The sequence below is a fragment of the Pteronotus mesoamericanus genome, unplaced genomic scaffold (assembly GCF_021234165.1).
Source record: "Pteronotus mesoamericanus isolate MK-2021 breed Mesoamerican mustached bat unplaced genomic scaffold, CSHL_Meso_final scaffold_174, whole genome shotgun sequence".
Taxonomy (NCBI): Eukaryota; Metazoa; Chordata; class Mammalia; order Chiroptera; family Mormoopidae; genus Pteronotus; species Pteronotus mesoamericanus.
In genome coordinates this window covers 36,446,717-36,471,197 of record NW_026555309.1, presented here as the reverse complement: position 1 = coordinate 36,471,197, position 24,481 = coordinate 36,446,717, and the positions used below count along the sequence as shown (strand labels likewise).

Sequence of the window (24,481 nt, the reverse complement as noted above, 5' to 3'; positions counted from 1 at the left end):
AATTACAATAGATAAAAGTGGTATTTTAAACCTTTGAAATAAATGGATGTAACTGTACCTTGGTACAGCTTTTCACTTGTTTAGTTTTTAAACGTTAGTATAATCTGAGGAAATTTAATATAAAACGTTGCCAAATTCAATGTAGAAAGAATGTGACAAAACACCTTGGGTAGTCCTGTTTGTGTTTTTGCATATTGTAAAAGCAGTGTCACAGCTAAAGATAAAGAAATCGTTTCTAAGGTAAATTATTGGTGTTTAGTTGCTAGTTTGTACTGAGAGTTGACCTCTCCCTGTGCAGTTTTTTTGTTCTAAACTTGTATAAATAACAATTGTGTAATGTGTTTCCCTTCTACCTTGTAACAATTGCTTCAGTCTACATTATAAATAAAGAACCACTAGAAAAAAAAGTCCTGTATTTCAAGTCTTATTAAAATTCAGTTGGTCTTCGTCGAATGTTAGAAGATGGACTAAGACCCTGACTAAGCTTACTTAGAAAACAGGCAAAACATTATTTTTGTTATGATTATGAGCCTGAAGAACACTAGGAGCCTGAACTGATTATTTCAATGCAGTTCTAAAGAGCTGTCAAGAACTAAAGGTAGCTGGGTTTGGTTGACCATTTTTAGAGTGGCTTTTACCTTTGAAAGAAACTTCTTCAAATGTGTAGAATCCTGCTGTACCCTTACCTTTGAGTCTGCAGACAATCCAAGCAATGGTAGCAGAAGCAAAGTTGGAAAACTGCCTCTAAACTGTCACAAAAAAAAATTGCATCCCAGCTCAGACCCTTTAACCCCGCCCATCAAACTTCCACTCCCGAGAGGACCCCATAAACTCCAGGCTTGCTTGTTGAATGTGTGATTCTTAGAGAAAATTGTCTTTTAATTAAAACCAAAATTCCATCCGTAGAATCTTTAAAAAACCAAGACAGTATCTTAAGTCCTTAATAGTAGCCTACCTTCTCTTCTCGGCTTCATGTTCTTTCTAGACACAATAGCTAAGAAAGCCTTCAACTAGTTTGTTCAACTCAACCTTCACAGTAAATCATGTAGGTGGTTCTGCCACAGTTTTCCCTCATTGACAGCATGTCCTATCTATCAATATGACTTCATGGGGAAGAAGAGAACACATTAGACTGCATTTCACCTACTTTTCTATATATGCACAACTGGCAAGACAGTGGCACAGTGGCCTCATGCTACCCCTCAGACAGAAGAACACATCAGCCATACCTTGCTATTTTTATTAGGGCAAGTGTGTATATTTTCTGTAAAGTATTTCACTTGCAATCACGACTGGTGAGGTGTTTTCCTCTCTCTATGTGGGCCGCTCCCGGGGCCTGGTCACAATATGCCACCACAGCGGGGGCAAATCACCTTCCTTCCGGGCTGGGGGCAAAGCTTCAGTGTTGAGACCACCAACCGCAGTTTCCTCCTGCAGCTGCTTAACCTGGAAGGAGTCAAGGAAGGAACAATTAGAGAAAGAGCTGAAATGACGATAAGAGTCCACTGCAGTGAGGTGTCAGCGTTGTTCCTACTATCTGTCACATTACACACTTACTTATCCTCACTACTGAAAATAGTTTTTAATATATCACTTCCTTATTTTTATATCCACAGCTTAACTCAGAAACTGCATTCTCAAAGCTTTTCCCATTCTTAAACCAGCAAAGCTAAGAAAACGACCCCTCCATCCCACCGTATTCATTAACCAAAACCACGACAATCACTATTCCAATTCCCCTTATTATTGTTCCCCCCACCAACCTGTATCCCTCTCCCAACAAAAATGAATTTTTGTGTCTCAGCTAAGTGTTCTCCAAAAGCACCATTAAGAAATCTCAATTTCATATATATTAAGGATGTTAATTTTAAACCCTCCCTCCCTCCCCCTGCCCCCACAGTGACCAGGACAAGAAGTAACATGAAATCACATGTAAAAATGTGCCTAGTTCTGCCTGATGTTGCCCAACTACCCCCAGTTTCAGGGGTCTCCAAGACTATCATGGTCCTAATAGCAGAGGAAGCCTAGAGATCCACTTTCCAGAAAAATCAATTCTCGAATCAATTCAAATCACTTGTGGTTAACCTGAGCCTCCAGCACATGTTGTTTAATGATGTGGAAGAGACAACAGCAAAGGAGGCAAGTTTTTGTGGAGAAGAAGTTATAATAGTGATCAACTGCAGTATGAACCTACTGCTCTCCTTGAAAGGACACACCTCCAGTTTCCAAATGCTGACGCCAAGGCCTCTGTGCAGGCTTGGGATCCCATGCCTCCTCGGAAAGACTTCCTCCTCCACCTAGTCCACCTCTTGTTAACATTATCAGCTTCTCCCTCACCCCATATCTTCTTATCAGCATATACGCATCATTATTTCTCATCTTAGGAAATAATCCCTTGGCCTCCAGTTACTGTTGTCGGCAAAACTTCTCAAGAATTACTTCTCCATCCTGTCTTCCTTTTACTTTCTGCTCACTATTGTCAGTATGATTAATTCTCCAGAAGAGGCTCCAGTCTAGCCCACTGATGCCCTTCCTGTATCCAAACTCCTTGCACATTATCTCCAGTCCTCACTCTATTCCCCCTTTCAGCAACTTTCAGCCAAGGCGACTTGATCCGGCATCCCGGAAACACTCTCCTGACTGCCCCCTCCCCTGCTGGATGCGCTGCAGCCTCCTTCTCCTGACCTTCACAAGTGGGAGCGCCTGTACCTGTTCTTCTACCTCTAGTCTCCCCATAAGGTTCTCATCCATTTCCGTGGCTTTGAAAACAACAGTTGGCTCACAAATTTCTATTTCAAGCTCAAATCTCTCCTTTGAGGTCCAGATTCCTACATCCAAAGTCACCTACTGACACTGCACTTGATGTCTCACAGGATTCTCAAGTTTACATTCTGAAATTTAACACACTTGGCACTGAACATTTGTCCTCACACCTGCCTCCCCCATCTTCTCTGTCTCAGTCAACACCATCACCAAACTCCAGAGGTTAAAGCTTAAAGCCTGAAAATCATTCGAGTCCTCACTGTCCCTCACCCCACCCCCCACATCTAATCAATCTCCATATCCCTCCCAACCATCTCCTGAATCTATTTCCCTCCATATTCACTGCATCTACCTTAGTGCTGGCTGTCATAATCTTTTGACTAAACTGTAATAACCTCAAACTGGCCTCTCCACTCCTCATCGGACCTTCTCCGATACATCCTTCACCCTAGAGCAAGACTGAGCTTTATAAAATGGAAAGCAGACATCACAAGATGACTGAAAAGCGTTCAAGGCACTGGTGGAGAGGAATGGTAAGTGATGAGAGGGCATAGCAAGGAGGCCAGGTAAAGGACTAAAAAGGAGAAGGAGGGCAGAAGCAAAATTCAAGACCAAGAAACCCAAAAGACCAGGCAACACAGTGTAACCTGTTCAAAAGACGGTTGTAAATGTTGCATTTAACTTACTTAGAAATGACGTATATGTGAGGGGCAAGGGGCCAGAGTAACTGTCATAACTGGACTCTGGACCTCCTCAGCAGAGAAGAAAACCGGAGCCCCTTCCAGGTGTTGACCACGTAGGCCAAACGATACGGTAAAATGCAGGGAAGACTCACCTCTCGCTCCCAGCTTTCCCTCTGCAGTTTCTTCCACTGCTCTCTCTTGGCAAAGTAATCAGGATACATTGCCTTCTCAGAAGGATGCCAGTGATCTAAGCACCACTCAGGAACCTGTCAAGAAAATGTAAGATATATTTACATACCACTGATAGGTCCCGCACAAAAGACAAAACTCAAGGTGCATGGGTTATAACCATTGCAATTATCAGACTGTTTCTGACACCAAGCAATGAACAACAGAAGACAAGCAGGAACCTACATAAAGAGAACGTTTGCAGGGGTGTCCGACCTGCGACCTGTGGGCCACGGGTCGCGTGCGGCCCAACACAAAATCACAAATTTACTTAAAACATTATGAGATTTTTTTTGTGATTACGCGATACAGTGTATTTAGTGTGTGGCTCAAGACAACTCTCCTTCTTCCAGTGTGGCCCAGAGACGCCAAAAGGTTGGACCTCCCTGCTTAGAGTGAAACAGCCTGGGGCTGAAAAACACGGTCAGGCCAGAAAGAACGGGCCTCGTCCCTCCCCCACCTGCGTTCTCTAAATATCCAGAGTGGATCTATGTTCTTTGGAAGTATTACCTAGAATTTCTCAGAAATAAGCAGCACCAATCCAAGTTGGTTTACCTTCAGGTCCCAAAACGAGTTACTAAGTAATTCAGCACTCTGCTTTGCCAAAAACAGACACTACAAGCTGAATTTAGAAAGAAAAGTCTTAATGTCATCTGGGAGAGAGGAAACTGACACCTGAAGAAAATTATCTACAACCGTCAGGAATGCAATCTAGCGGCCCCTAAAAGGGAAACTGCGGAACTGGAGCAACGAAGTCCACCTCTCAGAGGGCAGGCGCCAGTGCCCTCCTCACCCACCTTGTAACACTCATATCTCTCATAGGAGGTGCCGCCAGGAGAGTCAGGGAAGATGTATGGCTGAGGATGCTGGTTGTGCCAGAATTCCTTCTCCGCCTCTCTCAGCAGCTGGGTGGCCTTCACCATATCCTTTTCATTTTTATGTTCTTCAAACCGAGCTCTCATCAAACATGCAAAGTACCGGTATTTGTCCCTTAAACCAAAATGATTTTGGAGATTAGCAACGTTACCTACTCTTCCAGACCTTGTCCATCATTTTGAGGTTTCTCCCCCCAGAAGCTCTTTAACTGGGATGAGGTCTTGGGATTCTGATAAGGGAGTGGAGTCCTGGCATTCACACATTTGGGTTGTCACCTCACCTTGTACTACATCTAGATCACGGGAAACAAAAAATTCTATGTTTTATGACTACGTTCTCAGCCTAGTCTCAGGTGGATAGAGAACACGAAATTGTGTGGGAGGGGAAGAAGTCTGTGGGATGTGAAGGTAGTGACCGGTGGGATGAAGCTAAAAAGAGGAAAGCTGATGGGAAGCTGGGAGATATGATTCTCTGGACTTAGACACTGGAGTTTTAATCCTGGTTTGGCCACTTACTAGCTACAATGCCTTGAGCAAGTTACTCTCTATGCCTCTAGTTCCTCATCTGTAAAGTAAGGCTATTTATAGTCCCTATCTCCTAGAGTTGCTGTGAAAACCGAAGGAAATAAAGGACATGTTATTACTATTAATATCAGGAACGAGGTCATGAAGACAGCTATTCTTCGGTGAACGCCGGAGGCGTGACAATTGCAGTTGGACACTTTCCTTTATTTCACTGAACGGTCACGTAACCCTCCGTGCTGCATCCTGCGCCCGGGCCAGAGAAGCAACTCTTCAAGGTCTTGCAGCCCCGGACGACGAGGTGTGAACTTGAACAAGGGCTACAGGCGGACCCTGTGGGGCGAAGGGCCGCCTTCCCAGTCCGTCCCCTACGTCCTTGGGCCGCCTTCCCAGTCCGGTCCCTCTAAGACTCGGCCTCTGTGGGGGTCCCCGGAGTCAGCTTCCCACGCCCTGGGTCCCCGTCCCCCACCTGTAGATGCACCAGGACTCCAGGTGTCGCAGCGCTCGTTTATAAAGCCGCAACACCTTCTGCTGGTGGGTCAGGTAAGCCGCCGGCGCCGAAAACGACATGACGGCCGCTCACCTTCAGCGGCCGCTGGGGCTCCCGGGAAACGGAAGGCCGGCGGCTAGGGGGCAGGCCGGCTGGCGTCACTTCCGCTTCCGCCGGGGAGAGCCTGGCTCCGCAGTCATGAGTCGCTTCAAGTTTGTGGGTAAGTTATTTTTCCGGTGCTTGGGCTGTGTTGACTACACCCGGGCGTCGCTCGCAGCGGCCAGAAGGCCCAGGACGAGATTTCAGAGGGTTGCCAGGGCTCTCGGCGGAAAAGGCCGCCAGAAACTTCTGGGTGCAGACTCCGGTTCTGGTTGTTACTGTAGGTGCTCGCTTCAAGGTGTGCTTATTTGTGAGAGTTCACGAGTGGTACGGTTGTGATTTGTGCTCCTTATAAGGTGTGTCTTGTGTTCAATAAAAAGGAAAAAGGAAGCTAAACTACTAAAAAACAAGAGGCCAGTCGCTATATTCCCGTCTGTCCCCCGTGCACCTCCCGCCACTTCCGCTCTTCGTGGCCTCAGGAACCGAAAGGGCTAGAAGAGTTACTGCCAGGCACTTGGGAAAACCTGGGGGACGTTGTGAGAGCTATGGTCGGGAGTCCATTGTTTTGCCGAGCTTAGCTTTACTGTGTATAGAGTGGAGCGTCTTGGCAGTTGTCTTGTGGATTTGTCTGCCTGCTATGTGTCTAGCTTGGTCTCGAGTCCTGCATTTCCTGTAAACTTGGGAGTTGTATCTAAAAGGCAAAGCAAATCTAAAACAATTTAAAAATATCCTATTTGCTGTCCTTTTGTATATCTACAGTACAGGTGAGAGTGATATGACATCACTCACTGAGCCTGAACAGTGAGGTGTTGTTAGGTGGGATAGATATTAAACCAAGGCAAGAAGGAGGAAGGAGACATGTCTTACCCACTAACTCAGCAGTCTCGAGCCTCATCTGATAATATTCCAGAATCACAAGAAGCACCATGTTAGCTCTGGAGAAGGGGAGCCCTTGAAATTCTGTGTATCAGTTCCACTTTCCGGGAAAGAAAGCCTTTGAAACTGTATTTGTCCCAAGGCCTGGTGGAGGGTGGGAGGAGGTGCACAGTGCCCAAAGAAAAAGCCCATAGAATGACTTTGGTCACTATCTGTTTTACAAGGGAGGCCCTAATGCTTACAGAAAGAGCCCATAAATAATTTTGGGTAAGTGCCTCAACTTTAATTAATTGCCTCTTGTTCCGTATCTGTTTTACAACAAGATGGCCAAATGTGGTCTAGAACAAGATAAGGGTTCAGGCTAACAGACTCTCACACATACCTATGTTCAGGTAGTCAGCTGCTGCCAGGGAAGTTAGCACCACCTCTATCCATCAATCAACATGTAACTTCTTCACCCCCACCCTGCCAGCTTTGTAAGTCCTCAGAACAAAGGACCTGATGCTCTTGCCGCCTTTACCTTGCTTTGTCCCGAACCTATGCCTTTCACCCCCGCCTCAGCAAGGCCTGTTCTCTTCTGTGAGAAGGTACGGCTAATAAACCCTGCTTACATGCTAATTGACTTGCTCATCTGTAATTCTTTACTGCGTCGGCAAGAACCAAGTTTCTCGTGGAATACTATCAGTTTAGAGATGTGGTTTTCTTTTGGTTGCAAACATTTTTTTGTTCTTACATTGTTTTTGAAAAATAAAATTCATTAATACCAGCCAGTCTAAAAACAAAATCAATGGAAAAGATCTGTATAAGTAAGGTGACATGCCATTAAATATGTGAACCCCTCAATTGCACCTCTCTTCCCCAAATCAGAAGTAGTAATTTTCCAATTTTTTTTTTTCATTTAAGTCATTCTCACCCCTCTCTGTCATTTTCTTAGTTTTTCAAGTTGTTTATTGTCTTTGGCTGGAACTGGATAGAAATTTATTTTCATACAGTATTTCTGTACTGTTTTTGAGTTGTGGAAGAAAAGGAGCCACCCATTAACCAGGGGGTGGTCTGAAATTAAAACTTTTTAAGTAACAGTGGTTCCTGGCAGGTAGTCACATCCTAAGGCAGTATTTTTCCCTAACAAGGGTTGATCCTTAACAAAGCCTCCCTGATGTCTTTCGGGTATACAATAACATACCTCATAAACGTGCCTTTGCAATAGGACGTAATTTCCCTTTTTCTGGACCCCTGCACCTGCTATTTCCCAAGTGCGTTCAGCTCAAAATAACCAACATGCCAAAGCTGCATGTTTTCTAATGGCATGTTCTGAATGCAGTCACCAAACCTGAGGTGCTGGAGCGTATTTGTCAAAGCAGAGAGCAGCTCTAATAACCAGATGAGGACTATACTTCAGACAAACCATATGTCAGAAAGAAAAAGTTTTGGGGCTATAGGTCGTAGGAGTTTCCTGCAGGAAAGGGAAGAAACTGGTGGCTGTGCCAGCCGAAGGCTCAGGTGGGTCCAATGCTGAATATAGATCTAGAAGTACCTTGTGACCCAGGGCCTGAAAGACTGACCCTATGTGGTGAAGAGTCAGGTTGTAAGAGGAAGTGGGATCACCTGGAATTGGTTTCAGGATAAGCATTGAAGGATTTAGCATCCATTCCTGTGGGGGATGAGACAGACTTAGAGGCATGATAATTGAGCCTCCAAGCTAATCTTCAATTCACCTTTAAAATTAATATCACAAAAGTTTACTTGTTAAATTGGTTTGCTGTTTGTTTTCATTTGTGTTTCACTTCATTTTCCGGAAAAAGATTGCTTTGGAAAAATTCTTTCTTTGCTGCACAAAGGGGAAATGGGCACAAGAGATGCAGACCTGTTCTGTGCTCCTAATAATCATCAATGGTGGACGACTACACTGACCCCTATGAAAGATGATTCTAGGCAGAAAGGACTCTTCTCTCTTCCCTGGGTTTCCTTTCCTAGCCTGCCCCTTCCCTATCTTATGTCCCATCCCTATGGGAAGAAAGTAGATACTGGTTTCTTGTGATCTGGGCTGTTCCACTGAATTTGTCCTCATGGTATTGGATGATAATTGTGTGTTAACAGCCTTTTAAGTCACTGAAGACATGCTTATTGATTTTTAGAGAAAGGGGAAGGGAGGGAGAGAAACATAGATCAGTTGCTCCTCCCATATGTCCCAACTGGGGACCGAACCTGCAACTTAGGTATGTGCCCTGACCAGGAATTAAACCCACCCCCTAACATTTTACAGGACAATGCTCCAGTCAGCTGGGTCATATCGGCCAGGACCATTAACCGCCCTTTAGAGGGTACCTGTTGTGAACTGAGCTCCCACCCTCCATTGACAGATATGTTGTATGTCTTTGAAGTTTTCTGCATTGTGCCTTTTTCTTAATTCAAATGCCTGGAACACCCTACCATCTCTTGAATTACCCAACTCCCATTCATCTTGCAAGGTCTGTCTTCCTGTTGAAGCAGCAGAGCTCACTGAGGGCCAGCTTGGCAGAAGCAGAGTGAGATATACCAAGAAAAAGCTGAAGCTCAGCAAAAATAATGTAGGGGTCTTTTGGTAGGTAGCTGCTCCCTACCCCACCACCACAACTTGGAGATTCTCCGAGTGCTTTCAAATAAGGATGGCATTTTTATTGCCCATGGCCATGGCAGTCTGACTTCATGTCTTGCTCTTCCCCTGTTCTCTTATACTTCACAGCAGGATTTATCGAGGATGGCACTTGGCAGTCTGGGTTGGATAAATCTTTGTTGTGAGAGGCTATCCTATCTCTGCATTGTAAGATATCTGTGGCCTCAGGCCTAGGTTATAGTAGCACTCCCTGTTTTGTGACAACTAAAAATGAATATGCATTGTCTATACATTGCTAGATGTTGGGGACAAGGGATTTAAAAGAAGAGAGGGGTCGCAACATCACTCTCCATTGAGAACCACTGCTCTGTAGGCTCAGTGAGTTTCTTCCGGTCTTGTGCCTACACATATCTGTATGCAGAATGCCCTTTCCATTAGTTTTAGCTTCAAGATTACCTCTCTTGTGAAGCTTTTCTCATCACACTGCGAAAACTGTTACCGCCCCTTTTTTGTGCTCCCATGCTAACTATGTGCTAATTATGTTCTTTAAAATGAAAAGCCAAAGTGAGAGGCAACAGGCATGCATTTGACACCAAGAAGAATTGCGCTTCTGGGAAGCACTGATTCAGGCAGATAACCTAAATAGCATTCCAATTATGGGGTAAAGGCAAGGAGTACTTGTGAGAAGGAGAAGGGGCTAGAATAGAAAAAGGAATTTCTGTTGGTGTCAGTGAGCCAGGGAAGGAATTTCTGTTGTGCACATAAGCTGGTTATTCTTCAGCTACACGTGGTGGTGCTAATTCTAAAGATGTCAGTATTTCTACTTTCCTGTTAGCTTTTTAAACAGTTGTTTGGCCCAGCCTAAAGGTTATTTTGTCCAGTTAAAACATTCCAAACATTTGAGAAATAAGATGTGCAAGGCACTTCCTCTGGGTGGCAGCTCTGACTCCATTTTAAAGTGGCTCAATTTATATTATTTTCACAAAACCATTATGCTAGGTTCTAGGGATACAACAATGAAGATAAACATTTTGTGCCTTGTGTTGCTCACTGTGTGCTTAGTATATCACAAATTATATTTGTAGTTCCTATATGGACTATAAATTTCTGGAGGGCAGGGACCAAGTGTTGGGTCTTGCTTGTTTCTGTGTTCCCTAACCCCTTATCACAGTATTTGGCACAGAGTTGTTCTTTATAAATATTTGACGACTAAAGGAAATTAATAGTTTATCCTTCTTTCTGCATCTTTACTTGTATTACCTTAATCCAGGTTCTCTTCCCTCCATATGTGAGCTTGTGCCTTTTCCAAAGGAGATATCCTGACTCCAGTTGCTCTCTTCAAATTCTGCCCTCCTTAAAAACTCCAGAATGAGATGTCCAGAATGCAAATCTTACTCCTCTGCTTAAAAGCCATCAGTGCTTCTTTTTGCATCTAATATTTTGAAGACTGGTCACTGTAACACAATGGAGTCTGGCCTTTTCTGACCACTCCTTCCCTTCACTTTTCTCCAGCAGCTAGAATGGCCTGCAATTCTCCATAATCATTGTGCTATTTCACACCACCTGTGCTTTGCTCCTGCTGCTGCTTCTGTCTGTAATTTCCCCTCTTCTGGGTAACTGACTCAGCCGTTAAAATTAAGTTCAGGGACCCCTTTTTTCTGGAAGTGTCCTGTTGGCCAGCTACCAGACTAGGCTGGGTGTTCCTCTTTTGTGTCCCACAGTAGCAGTGTCTGTTGGGAACTGTCCTGACTGGTTTCAGGGACTGTAGCCTTGCCAACAGGTGAGAGGGCCCCAACGCTGGAGCGAAGCAAGGAGGCCTTGGGAAAATAGGCCACTGAGGAGACAAAACCTGTCACCTGGCAGGGGTGCAGGGTGTTCCCTGCCTCCCTCACATCACACTGCTTGGTCCCAGAGGATGGGTGGTTAGTCAATGATGGGTAAGACCTCTCGATGGCAGGGGCAACCTAAGACAGGCACAGTCATATAGGGGCCATCAGGGAAGTACTTGGGGGACATGGAGAAAGGGCAAAAGACCTTTACCCCTCATCTTTGTTATGGCTGGAGTCATCCTTCTATCTGAAAGAAGCCTCCTTATCTGTTGGCTGCTCTGCTTCCTCCTCCCCGCCCCCACCTCAGGCTTGAAACAATAACTAGAGACAGCCCTAAACTGGATCCGGTAGTTCCCCGGGGGAAATCAGGCCTAGAAGTAAATTCCTTGAAGCATGCTTTGTTTTTTTCCCTCAAAGCTGTGATAAATGGCTCATGCCGGGAAGGAAATTCACATTATTCACAGACCCTGACCCTAAACCATTTGACTCTCTTATGTTTATGCTCTATGTTTACTCATCTCATCTTGGAGTCTCAGACCCATGTAAATCAGTGTGTTCCTGCCGTTTGTCTTCTTCAAAACATCATCTATTTTCTGTAAACATTAACATACTGATGTAATAAGATCAACTGTACATTCCTACTACCTGGCCCCCATTGGTAACCCTTTCAATAAAAGCCATTGAACATGGTCTTGGGGCATTCTCCACTGGAGGGAATCATCACCCCCCTCTCCTGGCAGGCCGAGAAAAGTGGGATGGCTTATTTTTATTTTCCCATCCGCGACGACTCGGAGCAGTTCTGCGGGACCAGAACCTGCCTCCGCCTCAAGCGTTTACTTTTAATATTTCTTAATTTTCTTAATTGTCTGTTAATGGGTCTGCCTTCCCAGTTCCTACTTTCTTGACAGCAGGAATTCTCTTTTACTTATTTTTGTATCCCAGGTGTCCAGCACAGTAATGGACAAGCTTTAGGCACTCAGGTTTTGTTTAAGTGAATGAATGTGAGGATGTGAAGTTTAGTAATGAGCTTTTGTTTAAGGAAAAAGTTTCATGTAGAGGCTCTTCATGATTAATCATTTATTTTATTTTTGCTTCCCACAGATATTGGTATCAACCTGACAGATCCTATGTTCAGAGGAATTTATAGGGGGGTTCAAAAGCATCAAGGTAAATGTTGTACTAATGCGAATAGTTTCTCTATGAAGATAAATTGTGTTCCTTCAAGGAGATCTGGAACAGCGTGATCCACTCTTAAAACTGAAATATTAAAGGACTTATGCATCTTGGATAAAACTGTAAACAAAGTGAAACACCTGTCTGCTATGTTGATTAACCGTGATAATGAACACTTATAACGCACCTATTATAAAAAAGTTGTTAATCAAGTATTATCTGTAGAAGTTTATAATTTGGAATATAGGACTTTAACCATATACACAAAAGCCAAACATTAGTTGGTGTTTAGTCTTTCAAGCAATTGAATGGTAGAGCACATAATGTAAAAATTGTGTACTGTTGAACATCAGTATAATGTGTGGTTTTCTTGTAACATTTTGGCTGGATGACTTAAGTGGCGATGTGACTTAGGGGGGTGGTGCACTGCATTCTACCTTCCCTGTCTTGCCTCTTCCCCCTTCCATCCAAGTCCTGTTAGGTCCTAGACACCTACAGTCCAGGTAGGAAGAGTAGTACCTGCAATATAGATGGACAACTTAGCCAAAAGCAAAGTGGTTTCTGTTTATTCGCATCAAGTTCATTTTAAAGGCTTGTTTTGTCAGCCAGATGACTAAGCAGGAAATAATGATGACAAGTTTTTGAAAGCAGAATTTCTCCAATAAACTAGTCTGTGAATATTGTCTCAGAAAGTTACTATATTATAATGTAAGAGAAAACAGGAAAATTCGGTTTTGTGGTTTTGGATGATCTGGAATTGTACCTATCAATAGCTGAGTCAGAAGTTAGTCTTACTGTGCTTCTGGGTGATACTAAGTGAAAGCATTAAGTATGGGGAATGTTAGGTGTTACTAGAAAGGACAAAGATAAGTATTAGCTCTCCTAACCCTTATCTCAAAACTTACCTTTTCTGCTTCATTTAGACATTTAGATGACATTACTTATATAGTACAGTTAGAATACTGAATAAATTACATTCTGCTTTTCTTGCCTTTTAGCACTAGATTTCATGCTTCATACTCTGTGTGTATGAATGTTTGTATATGTATGTTTATGAAGTAAGTTTCATAGTGATCAGTATCAGTATTACTCTACTTAAAATAACCAGCAAGACTGGCTGTCCTACTTAGATAGAACGTTCACTAAGTTGATATTCTTTGTCTAAAATAAATATTATAGCTACTCTAGAATAGTAATGAATTCCAATCACATTTACTCTGATGCTTAAATACGAAAATAAGAAATCAATTTTTATGACATAACTGTTTAATTTTGCTGTCCATTTATCTCAGGCCTCTTAGAGCCTAGTAATTACTATTGATCTCTCCAAAAAGTTTGTTAGTTAACAATAAATTATAGGAAAAAAGCAAAAAAAACCCCAAAACAACTGTCAGAGAAAATAAAAAATTAACCTTCCTCAATGTGAATGGTAATTATAGAAATACAGCATTAACTAAATTTTAAAAATAGATGTTATATTTTGGGAGACATTGCAGGTGTACTCTGAAAAGCCATAATAAAAATAATCTTAACGATTGTCTATTTTATTTTTATTTTAAAAAATTTACCAAGAACTTTGAAATTCAAGGCCAATTTTATAAAATGTAGGGAATAAATCCATCTTTTTTTTTAACCTTCTGAGTTTTGTCACTTTTCCCCCTTTTGGCCAACAGGATAAAAATACAATTAAATGGATAATTTCATCTAGTTTGCCTTATACAGGTTTCCTGGGTTTTTTTAAAGAATATTACTAACTCTATTATTATAGGATGAATACTCGTCGAATAGTATTGATTTGATTTTGATTTAATAAATGTGATTATATAGATAAATGGATATTTATTTAACAGGCTTTCTTTATTTGGGGCTCATCTTTTACAGATGACTTACAAGATGTAATACAGAGAGCTGTCCAAATTGGTGTTAAAAAGGTAACATCTAGTTTTTAATACTCTTAAGATTTGTTTAAAAACTAAATTTTCATTAAAATACTGCAGAATAGAAGGGGGAAAGCCAATGCTACACTTAGCCTTTTTTTTTTTTTTTTTTTTTTTTAAATCCTCATCTAAGGACATGTTTCTATTGATTTTTAGAGAGAGAGAAGGGTAGGGGTGAGGAGAGAGAGAGAAACATTGATGCAAAAGAGACACATCGACTGGTTGCCTCCTGAATGCACCCCAACCGGGGATCAAACTTGCAACCTAGGTATGTTCCCTGACGAGGAATTGAACTGGCAACCTTTTGTTGCATGGAAGGACACTCCAACCAGCTGGGCCAGGGCCACACTTGGCATTTTTAAGTATATCTTGTTAACATGTAATATTAGCAAGTTAATGACATAAAATATATCAGCATATTCTGTTCACATCAGTTGAAATGACACAAACCTCATGGGTAGTTAGTTCTTCCATACGATCAGAAATGTGGTAAATAGCAAAGTCTCTCTGAAATTTTTTTTAAACCCATCTCAATTGCCAGGCTTCTGAAGAGGCAACTTTAAGTACGTTTTATGACATACTTTAACATTTATTAAAAAGATGTATATGTCACCAAGTTTGGTTTTTACAGTCTAGGTATACCATTTCAAATAACTAAGAGGACATTCTTACTTTTTAGCCATTTGATTATCAGGAAAATTCTTAACTACTTTTTTAGAGAGTTCTCACAAATGAACTCAATGTCAAATTCTTTGCATAGGTATTTTTAAAGGTATTTAAAAAAAAAAAAATAGAAAGCTAGCCCAGCCATGTACACAAGAAATGAGGTTAAATTCCATAGTTTGGTATTAGCACACTTGGTGACTACTGCTTCGAAGTTAAATAACTTCCATTTTAAAAAGCATCACTGCTGACTAAATGAGTTCTGCAGTCTTTAGCTCTAAAAGTGTATGCTATTCACAAGTAATAAGAAAAGATAAAAGTTACAACACTTCTTTCTCAGTGTGTGGTCCTTTTACCTAATGAAATGCTTTTTCTGCACGCTTTTCCTGCTCTTGAATTTTTATGTCAGCCACAAGTAATTGAATCTTAAAATTTCTAATCACGCACACTTGGGCTTAGGAATGACAGGACGTCACAGACCTGGCTTCCACCCTCAGCTTTATTCATAACTTTGTAACCCAGGTGCTTCATCTATCTGGACTTCAGTTTTCTCTTCCATACATGGAGAACGATAATAGTAACCTAAATGCAAAGTACTTGGTATTATATTAGGCATAATGTAAACAATCTTTATTACATTTATGATGGAAGTCACCATCTTATCATCATCATCATCATCAACTGGGAGAGGCTATATTATGTCCTCTAGTCTTGCCCTAACTTTTTTTATCTATTGGGAAACGTTACAGATAAAATAAAAGGTAGATTTGATTAGGAGCTATTTTATATCATTGAAGTACTGAATGTGGGCACCTGGTCTTACATTAAATAATTAGGTAGTGTTAGTAAAATTTTCCAGTATTTTTGTTAATATCTTAATCCTGTACAATATCTTATATCCTATACAAGTAGTTGAGGATTTAACTATAGCTATGCATCCCCTGAATGAATGCTCAGTGTCTTATCATATTAGAAGTTTAAGCTGCTAGGTAAAAATGCCTGTCATTTGTGCTTCCTCCGGTGTTCCGTATGTTTTCTCTTTAGGTGTGTATCTAGAATGAATTCTTCATTTAAGCTCAGTGAGACTCTTCAAGTATGCTTTTAAAAATAATACACATTTGTACTTAAATGACTTCTTTAGAAGAATGTCACTTAAGCAGCATGTCCTCAGTAGTCACCATCAACACGTAGCTCTTTAGTGGCATTTTCCTTTTAACAAATCAGCAACGATGGTGCTCTAAATGCCTCTACTGGCTGTCTCTGTAGAAGTGCGCCTCTTTGCCAGGAGCCATAAATTTCCCTACGGAGAATCCATCAATACATATTAACCCAGTATTTCTTAAACTTTTGGCCTCACCACCCCTTCTGTTTGCTAGTATTATTGAGGATCCCAAAGAGCTTTGGTTTATGTGGGTTTATCTGTTGCTATATACTGTATTAGAAATTAAAACAAAATTTAAATATTCATTCATTTAAAAATAATACCATTATATAACAAATAGCATATTTTTATGAAAAATATATTTTCAAAACCAAAAAATTTAGTGACATGAGTGGAATTATTTTGCATTTTTTTAATGTCTCAGAAGACCGCTGAACTTCACATCTGTTTCTGCAGTCTGTCATGATATTACACACTATGTAGCCTCTGGAATACCTCATTGCACGCTTGTGACAGAATGCGGGTGAAAAAGGCAAAGAGCTTCTTAAGAAGTACTATTAAGAAAATGGTTTGATTTCATGTATCCCATCAGGGTTCTGGGATGATACTTGGGAGAACTGTTGAATTCATCAACACTATGGAATCACTGAGTTAGATGAAGAGAATTCTAAAATCGGAGATCTTTAGTTAGCTGTTCAGTCTTTTGCAGAGTCTCACAACTTGATCTCTGCCGTCAATGAGCTCATGGTCTAATCGGAAAGACAGACGTGCATACATTTCCATAAATAAGGGTGCTGAATTCTGCGTATCGTTGTGTCTGTGCATGCATTAGAGAGACGTAGACAGGGACCATCTGCATAGGAGGTGATCTTTCAGCAGAATTTTAAAGGATGGGTAGGCGTGTGACAGTCTAAGAGAGAAAAGCATTCTGGAAAAAAAGCTTTAGCAGGAAGGCATGTGTGTGGACTGTTGCTGGTACCTTGTTAAAGAGGACTTAATTTATTTCTGTTTCAGTTTATGATTACAGGTGGAAATTTACAAGACAGTAAAGATGCACTGGATTTGGCACAAACAAATGGTATCCTCATATTACTTTTACCAAAACAAATAATGAATTAAGCTATTTTGAAGAAGTCTTTCTGAGAACTGCTTCAGGTACAATGCAGTGGATCATGATGGTAGAAACAGCAGGAAAATAGACTGATTTCAATGGGACATGAGTAGGGTGAAAACACCCAGAGTGCCCATTAGGGTAGCAGAGCTTGATAAAACCCTCTCATTGTACGTAAGATTTCAGTTAATGAGGATTCAGGTCACAAGGTATATAATTTAACCTCAGATATTTCTGATGTAGGATTTTGTGTGTGTGTTATAATGTGTTTAAGGTATGAGTTGCTTTTTATTCGCTCTTTTTTTAACTTAAGCTATGAAAAATCATTTATTAAATGTTTATTATGCAGACCAGACACTGCCCCAAGAATGCAAGTAATAATGAACTACATTCTCTCTCATATGCTTACTCTATTTTCATACATTCTACATTTATTTAAAATCTTTGAAGTTTTGGAACCAATTCCAAAGGAATCCTAATTATATAAAATACCTCCTTTATCTGGCATTCATTTTCTTATTAACCTTTCGTTTTTGGGGGGTATTTCTTTTTTGAAGGGGCATGCTTCATTTACTGGACACTGAAAAAGTAGACATTCTGTATTATTTTTCAAAAAATGGCTTATTAAAAGCCATGTTTATGGAAGTCTTCTCTTCAGGATCCACTGATCCTTTTTCTTAGTGACTAAGGTCATGAAAGGAATCACCTCCCCAGAGCTTTCAGGTGTAAGAGAATATTGTCTTCCCTATTTTATATCCCCAGGAAGTTTTTAGAAGTTCTCAGTCTCTGGTGGCAGCCCTCTGCCAGCCCTCCCCATGCCCCTGTGTCCTCCAGGCTTTCAGCGCTCTGCCTCCCTTTATCTGTAAACATCTGCATGAGAGCCCAAGGTGACTCCACACCTCCTCCTGGGTTCAGGCACAGGTAGTGCCTTAAGCTGCTCAAAGCCCTTTTTGACTTAACATTTATGTTCCATACAATTAAAACTATCAGACAGTATGGCCTCCAAATAAGTGAGCTTTATTTTTTATTAGAAAAACAAGTTCCCCCTTCCACTTCTTTAGGTCACCCTTTTTAAGGGGAAAGAATATACATTTTAACTGCTTAAGTAAATACATAAAATAACACAGCCATATGAATAGTGACTATAAATGTTAAAAGTAGCTATTGACATTTAATTATACAAGAAATTGTTTCGTTTTCCATTCTGTAAGGCTCAGTAAATGCCAAGCTTTGGAAAGAGTTGCATAAATTATTTTTACCAATATGTTCAGGCAAATGTTTCATCTTCATGCCCTACTATGTTAAAGTATTCCAAAAATTATATGATTAACCTACTGCAATTCTGGCAGTTTGAATAGTTTATGGCTGCTGTTAAAAATTAACCACTTGAAATTAACTGATATTCTCTTATTTATGCATATTAAATATAAATATGAAAAATATTTTGAAAATAATCCTTCAACATTATTTTGTGCTAGATATGTTTTTCAGTACAGTTGGATGTCACCCTACAAGATGTGATGATTTTGAAAAGAATAACCCTGATCTTTACTTCATGGAATTGCTAAATCTTGCTGAAAACAACAAGGGGAAAGTTGTAGCAATAGGGGAATGTGGACTTGGTAAGTGCCAACCTAGACCAGGTAGAGTGATTTTGAAAATAACTGATTTGTTCTGTACAAGTCACAAGTAATTATTGGTTCTTTTTTGTCTTTTGAAGATTTTGACCGACTGCAGTTTTGTCCCAGACATACGCAGCTCAAGTAAGGAAATTTGTTGACTTTAGAAATTATTATAAAGTCTTAAGAGTGTTTTTTTAAATCGCTTTTATCAAATACAAAGTTGGATTCAGCATTAGGATTTTTTGTTTTTTCCCATTGTATATCAAAAGTTAAGTGAAATCAGTTCTATGCATGTAATTACTAAGGGATGGAAGAATAGTTCCCTGATTGATTGACCATCTAATTTGATTTTAATGCTAGAGATAAGGGATGAGTTTTATACAGTAGAGACTTTTTGTTCCTTTTTATCGCCTTAATAATTGCATTCATACATGAACCGTTCCAATGAAGTGAATTAAATTCATTTGTGGGATATGATTTAAGAGGACAGGATATCAAAAAGAGACAGGACCAATCACCAAAGCTAAAAAAACTTATTTTACTCTTGTTGGGCATTGGATATTGTCACTTTGGACAGGAGAGTCCTTTCATGAGAGCCATGTTGAGAGGGGTGGCTCTTAGGAACCAACAAAACTTAGGAGCCCGGGGGACTTCCTCTGTCCCGTTGCCTGCAGTGTTTATTTGGAGCCCCTGTCATACTGATGGGTAGTAGTATAGGCTGAAAAGAAAAATTAGGTCATGGGCTTAATTGAAGACATGTACATTTTGTTGAATTTCAGAAACAGTGTCTTAATTATCAAGATGATAAAACATTAGAATGAGCTGCTAAAGGAAGTTAATTTATTTAGCCATTCAGCAAACATTTATAGGTAACATGTACCAGGTAACATGTATAGGTAACCTCTAGGAACTCAGTAGACAAAAATATGAATGAGAGATAGTATCTGTCCCTCGAGCCTTTTCAGAGCAAACAGCCCCTCCATCTGCTTAGTTGCCCATACATGAATGAGAAGTCTGGATCAAACAAAGTCTTTCTTAAGACAGTGTCTAGCTCTATCATAATTTTTTTTGAAAGATTTTTGTTTGTTTATTTTTAGAGGGGAAGGGAAGAAGAGAGGGAGAAAAACATTGATGTGTGAGAGAAACATCGATTGGTTGGTTGCCTATCGCATGTACCCCAACGAGGGACCTGGCCGACAACCCAGGAATGTGCCCTGACCAGAATCAAACCTGTGACCTTTTGCTTTTCAGGACTGTGCCTAACCAACTGAGCTACACGTGTCAGGGCATCTATCATAATATTTAATAATTAACCACTTTTTCATATAGTCATTATTAATCCAGTGACCTGATGGCCTGAACAGATTTTTAAAATGACACATGCCAAAAGTATGCTTTCTCCCCCTCCTGCCTTTCCCTGCCACAAGCAGCCCTGTAAGTCCAGCCCAGTTGAAAATGCCTGTAGTGAAAAACAGATTGACTAGTGAGTCTGTCACACCCTATACATCAAGCTCCAAAATTTCTGAAGCATGAGAGTCCATAACTAAGTGACATAGGATGGGTTAGAGTAATAGTCTATGAAGTCATTCCTTCAGTCCTCACTTTTGTAGCTCTGTCCAAGCTGTTTAGCTAGTGATGTAATGTTTGCTGTGTTTTTCAAGGTTGTTCATGTGATTGCCCAGGGGTTCAGAGATCCCGTTCTCTCTCTTGATTGTCATGGAAGTCAGCTCACAACCTTAGAAGCTCACATATTCACATTTAAATAGGAAAAAAACAGTTGTCTGTAGTAGTTTCTCAGGTTAAGCCCACAGATCACCATTCCTCCACTTCAGTGTTTGTTTCCGGCCCAGGTGAGCCTGGTGAGGCAGAGGCTGCAGTGTGACAGTCGAGGGCGGTGACAGAGTCACCTGAGAGTTCCTGCCCATGTGGCTTTTCATCTGTGAGTTAAAACTGATTTCCAAGTGCAACATAAATAACTTGAAACTCAATTTTTTGCATTAAAAAAAACATTAATAATATCAGTTCTGTTTTATTACTCTGAGGGTACTTCATCATCGTCAGATCAGAACTTAAAACAATATGTATAGCAGGCTGTACTCTGTTTTAACACACACACCAACTGCCCAGATGTTAATCTGGAATGGAGAGTTCAAACTCCACGCAGTAAATGGTTACCCAGTGCCTCCAGTATGATACAAGGAAGAATAAGACTTTAGAACTACTATGAATTACGGATGATCATTTAAGGAAAGACACATTGATTTTAATGTTCTTCGGAAGCTCTAGCAGTGATAAGTAGGACACCCGACTGGAACCTGTGCTAAGTGTCATCATACAAACTCTATTTTCTTACTTGAGCAGCCGCTTTATTGAGACTGCTTATGGACACAAGAGGAGCCCATCACTTCAGTTACACAACTTTTTGTAATGAAAAAACTCACCTTTTTGTAGTTCCTATTCCACATTTAATTTAAAGTAACTTTATAAACACTAAAATGCCTGGCAAAGGCTTTATTCCAGACCTGTAAGGAAATTCTTAGTTTTTTATGAAAAATGTCTTTGCTGCTTCTGGCCCTAATAGCACGACTGGACAACACTGCAACCACATGGAAACATATTTTTGGAAGCAACACTTTAATTTTATACAACATATGCTATGGAGAGTGAAGAAAATTTAAGGATTACTTGTTTTTCCTTTTTTTTTTTGACAGAATGGAATCCACTGTGATGAGGACTCTTGATATTATGTGATTTTTCTAAGCATTTTTTTAATACATTGGAATAAAATATGATGTGATCATGGTCATTATATGGATTTGTTTGGAAAGCTACATTTATGAATTTTTTAATAAGAGAACATTAATAATTAAATAGGTTTGAAAATTGCTATCAAAAGGGTGTGTGGACAGCAGAGGGAAGACTGACTGCGGAAGTCAGAGGCGGGTTTCCAGAGGGGCCGGATGTGAGCCAGCCCTCTTCCAGAGTGGGCAGGCCTAAGGATAGGCTACAGGGCAAATTTTGAAGAGATGGGAGTTCAGTATGAGATTTGTTATAACTATAAAATACCAAATGACTTAGTAAAAAAAATGACATGCCAATAATAATCACATTTGGACTGTTGTTAAAGAAGCAAATACACACGATTCTGTTTTGGCTCTCTCCCTTTCTGCTAGCATATCCCAGCAGCACGCAGTCCCTGTTCTTGGCACACACAGCACTCTTCTTGTTTCAGCATTTCTCACATTGTACTGAGATGTTTGTTACCCCTTCCCCTCCGACAGTAAGCTAGTGTGCCTGAGTTCTTCAAAGGCACATACCAAGTCCTACTCATATGGTTGTTCCCATACGTAGCACAGTACTTTTAGTACATGGTAGGTACTCAGACACTTGTTGAATTTTTAATAAGGAAAGTGTCTTAATTGATTATTGTACCACATTATGGATTAAAAGCCTATAATTCACCTTTTTCTGTTGGGTCTGTTTTTGGAAGAGTTTACATTTTAGTCTCTGCTTTTATGCCATTTGAAACAACCCATGTAAGATTTGTTAGTTGTGTGGTTGTTTTTTTTTAAGTAAAAATGTAATCTGGAAAAAGATATATGAGAAATGAAAGATAGAAAATAGTGTAATAGATTAGGAAGCAGGACCAAAATACCTATGTGCAGTAGACATACTGTCTGAAAAATAATGATAGGTAAAGGCAGCATTGTGTTAAAATGAAAAGATCTTTGGAATCAACAAAGCTTTGGATTTGATTCATAATTGCCATTTGGTGGCTGTATATCCCTGTATAGATCTGAATTTCCTAAAATGGTGGTAACACCTCCTATCTTTTCATTTGGTGGTGGAGCATATAGTGCTGTGACTGGCATAGTGCTCAATAAATTGTGGCTAGTACCTTTTTTTTTTTAAAGAAATACTGACATGCTAAAGGAAAATACTGGCTATAGTTCCTGTTTGGGATTTTGAAAAATATTTCTTAAAGATCAAGAAGCAAAGCAAAGCATAAAAACCAGGAAAAGGCCTGAGTTAGTTACAGGAAGGCTGTCGTTTAAGCATACCCAGTATTTTCTCTTTCTTTGCCTTGTGCTACACTCCTTAACCTGTTGCAAGTTAGCACTCTGTTCACTTGAGTGGAAGGAATTTGCTTCCAGGGGCATTTTTCTTGGGGTTTTAAAATGTTAATACTGTGTGGGGCTTTTTTCTTTTTAAATTAAAAATTCAAAGTAATCTTTAGGGGACCTCAGTGATGAGAGATTGAAGCCATCCTTGCCATCAACCATTTTAGAGGAGGGATTATTCTGCACTTCAGGAAACAAGATACAGGAAAATACTGCCACAGAGATTTAAGTTAAACACAGAAATTATTCCCCAAGATCAAGGGGCCTAGAAGAGATAAACCCCTTAGGATATAGTAAGACGCCTACTGTCGGTAATTCCTGGTTTCATTTAAAACTACTTGACCATTAAGGAGAATGAGAACAAGAGAGAGCGCTGTGCTAAAAACAAAAACAAAACAATAACAAAATACCCTCCCGCTCCCATCCCCGATTATATCTTCTGGATATTATTATACTCTAGGACCAGGAAGAGGCTTCTTTGAAACTCCATAACTTTTGGTCATTTTGGCTGGGACTTGGGACTGGAGCATGAAGTTCTGGTTCCAGGTTTGCCACATTGTGTATCTGTTGTGATCTTGGACAAGGTCTTGCCACCTGGCTCTTTGCTAGGGTTGTTTGGAGGATCAAATAAGATAATGGTACGTGGCACTTGAAAAACCTTTTCATAAAAGTGTTCTGAAATAGGGCTACTACTTCATTGTGTGATTTTCATTTTGCTGAAAATGGAGTATTTTGTGCTCTTTAACAGTTCCTTGTATTTAGTTTTTATGAAATCCTTCTTTTTGTTCAGTAGCAGTGATTTCTTAGACAACAGCACACAGAAAACAGAGTACAAAGCTCTGCCTGGCTTCTCACGAGTGAGTTGACTCCTGCTGATGGTGCTCAGCCAGCTTGCAGAGCAAGGGGCCAACCGTGGATCTGCCACCACCAACACATTGTGCAGGGACGGGACCCCACAGGTTATAGGAGGGTGGCTGCTTCATTTGCTGAGGTTTGGTTGGAAAGCTAGTTAAAAGGAATTATTTGGGGGAATATCCCCCATACCTCTAAATTTGAACTTTATATTTGTTAACTTCTAGAAGTCAATAGTAAAGTGCTACCTACTGTACCCATTAGTTATAATTATTTCTGAAAATAATTTTGTAATCCCAGAAAATGAAGTGTCCATTTCCAGAAGATGTGTATTGTAAAAGCCTTTGGCTAAGCCTGGGCCAAGCCTGATGCATTTTAAATGTCTGAATTTACTATTTCTGTTCTGTAATTTCTAGGGAAATTCCTTTAACTAAAAAAGATCATTTGACAGTTATTTTTCTCATGCTAAAACAATATTTTTAACAAGAAGATCTTTTGCATTGTGCAGATATTTTGAAAAACAATTTGAATTGTCAGAACAGACAAAATTACCAATGTTTCTTCACTGTCGAAACTCACATGCTGAATTTTTGGGTGAGTTAAAGCTAAAATATTTGGAATTTAAGTTTTGCAGAAATCCAGCTATATGCTAAAAGTTCTGTTTTTAATTCACAGATATAATGAAGAGAAATAGAGATCGGTGTGTAGGTGGAGTAGTAAGTATAAGAGGTGTTTTTAATAGATGCTGCACTAACACTTCTTGGTTATTAAGACTGGCCTCTAAAGTAATTTCAAATGTCAGCAATAAAAGTATTAAGACTATTCTTTATTTGTAGGACATGTAAATTTATTTATTTTTTAAGTAAGTAGATTTTATTGATT

At 40.2% G+C, this 24,481-nt stretch overlaps 2 protein-coding genes across 4 annotated transcripts in view; one reads left to right on the top strand and one right to left on the bottom strand.

Annotated features, from left to right (window-relative positions):
• Positions 1 to 1,226: 1,226 nt before the first annotated feature.
• On the bottom strand, positions 1,227 to 5,713 carry NDUFB9 (NADH:ubiquinone oxidoreductase subunit B9). Its single transcript, XM_054590476.1, has 4 exons — positions 5,541 to 5,713; positions 4,472 to 4,664; positions 3,599 to 3,712; positions 1,227 to 1,446 (listed from the first exon to the last, which is right to left on the bottom strand). The coding sequence occupies exons 1-4, from the start codon at positions 5,639 to 5,641 to the stop codon at positions 1,315 to 1,317; spliced, it is 540 nt and encodes a 179-aa protein (XP_054446451.1). The 5' UTR covers positions 5,642 to 5,713; the 3' UTR covers positions 1,227 to 1,314.
• A 4-nt stretch (positions 5,714 to 5,717) lies between these two features.
• TATDN1 (TatD DNase domain containing 1) overlaps positions 5,718 to 24,481 on the top strand; it is a 42,199-nt gene continuing 23,435 nt past the window's right edge. For all 3 annotated transcript variants that reach the window (XM_054590473.1, XM_054590472.1, XM_054590474.1), the window contains exons 1-8: positions 5,718 to 5,781; positions 12,060 to 12,125; positions 14,013 to 14,062; positions 16,908 to 16,971; positions 18,483 to 18,626; positions 18,725 to 18,767; positions 24,108 to 24,193; positions 24,275 to 24,315. In XM_054590473.1, coding sequence (XP_054446448.1) covers positions 5,760 to 5,781; positions 12,060 to 12,125; positions 14,013 to 14,062; positions 16,908 to 16,971; positions 18,483 to 18,626; positions 18,725 to 18,767; positions 24,108 to 24,193; positions 24,275 to 24,315 — 516 coding nt within the window. In that variant the 5' untranslated portion in view covers positions 5,718 to 5,759. The remainder of the gene's footprint in view (positions 5,782 to 12,059; positions 12,126 to 14,012; positions 14,063 to 16,907; positions 16,972 to 18,482; positions 18,627 to 18,724; positions 18,768 to 24,107; positions 24,194 to 24,274; positions 24,316 to 24,481) is intronic.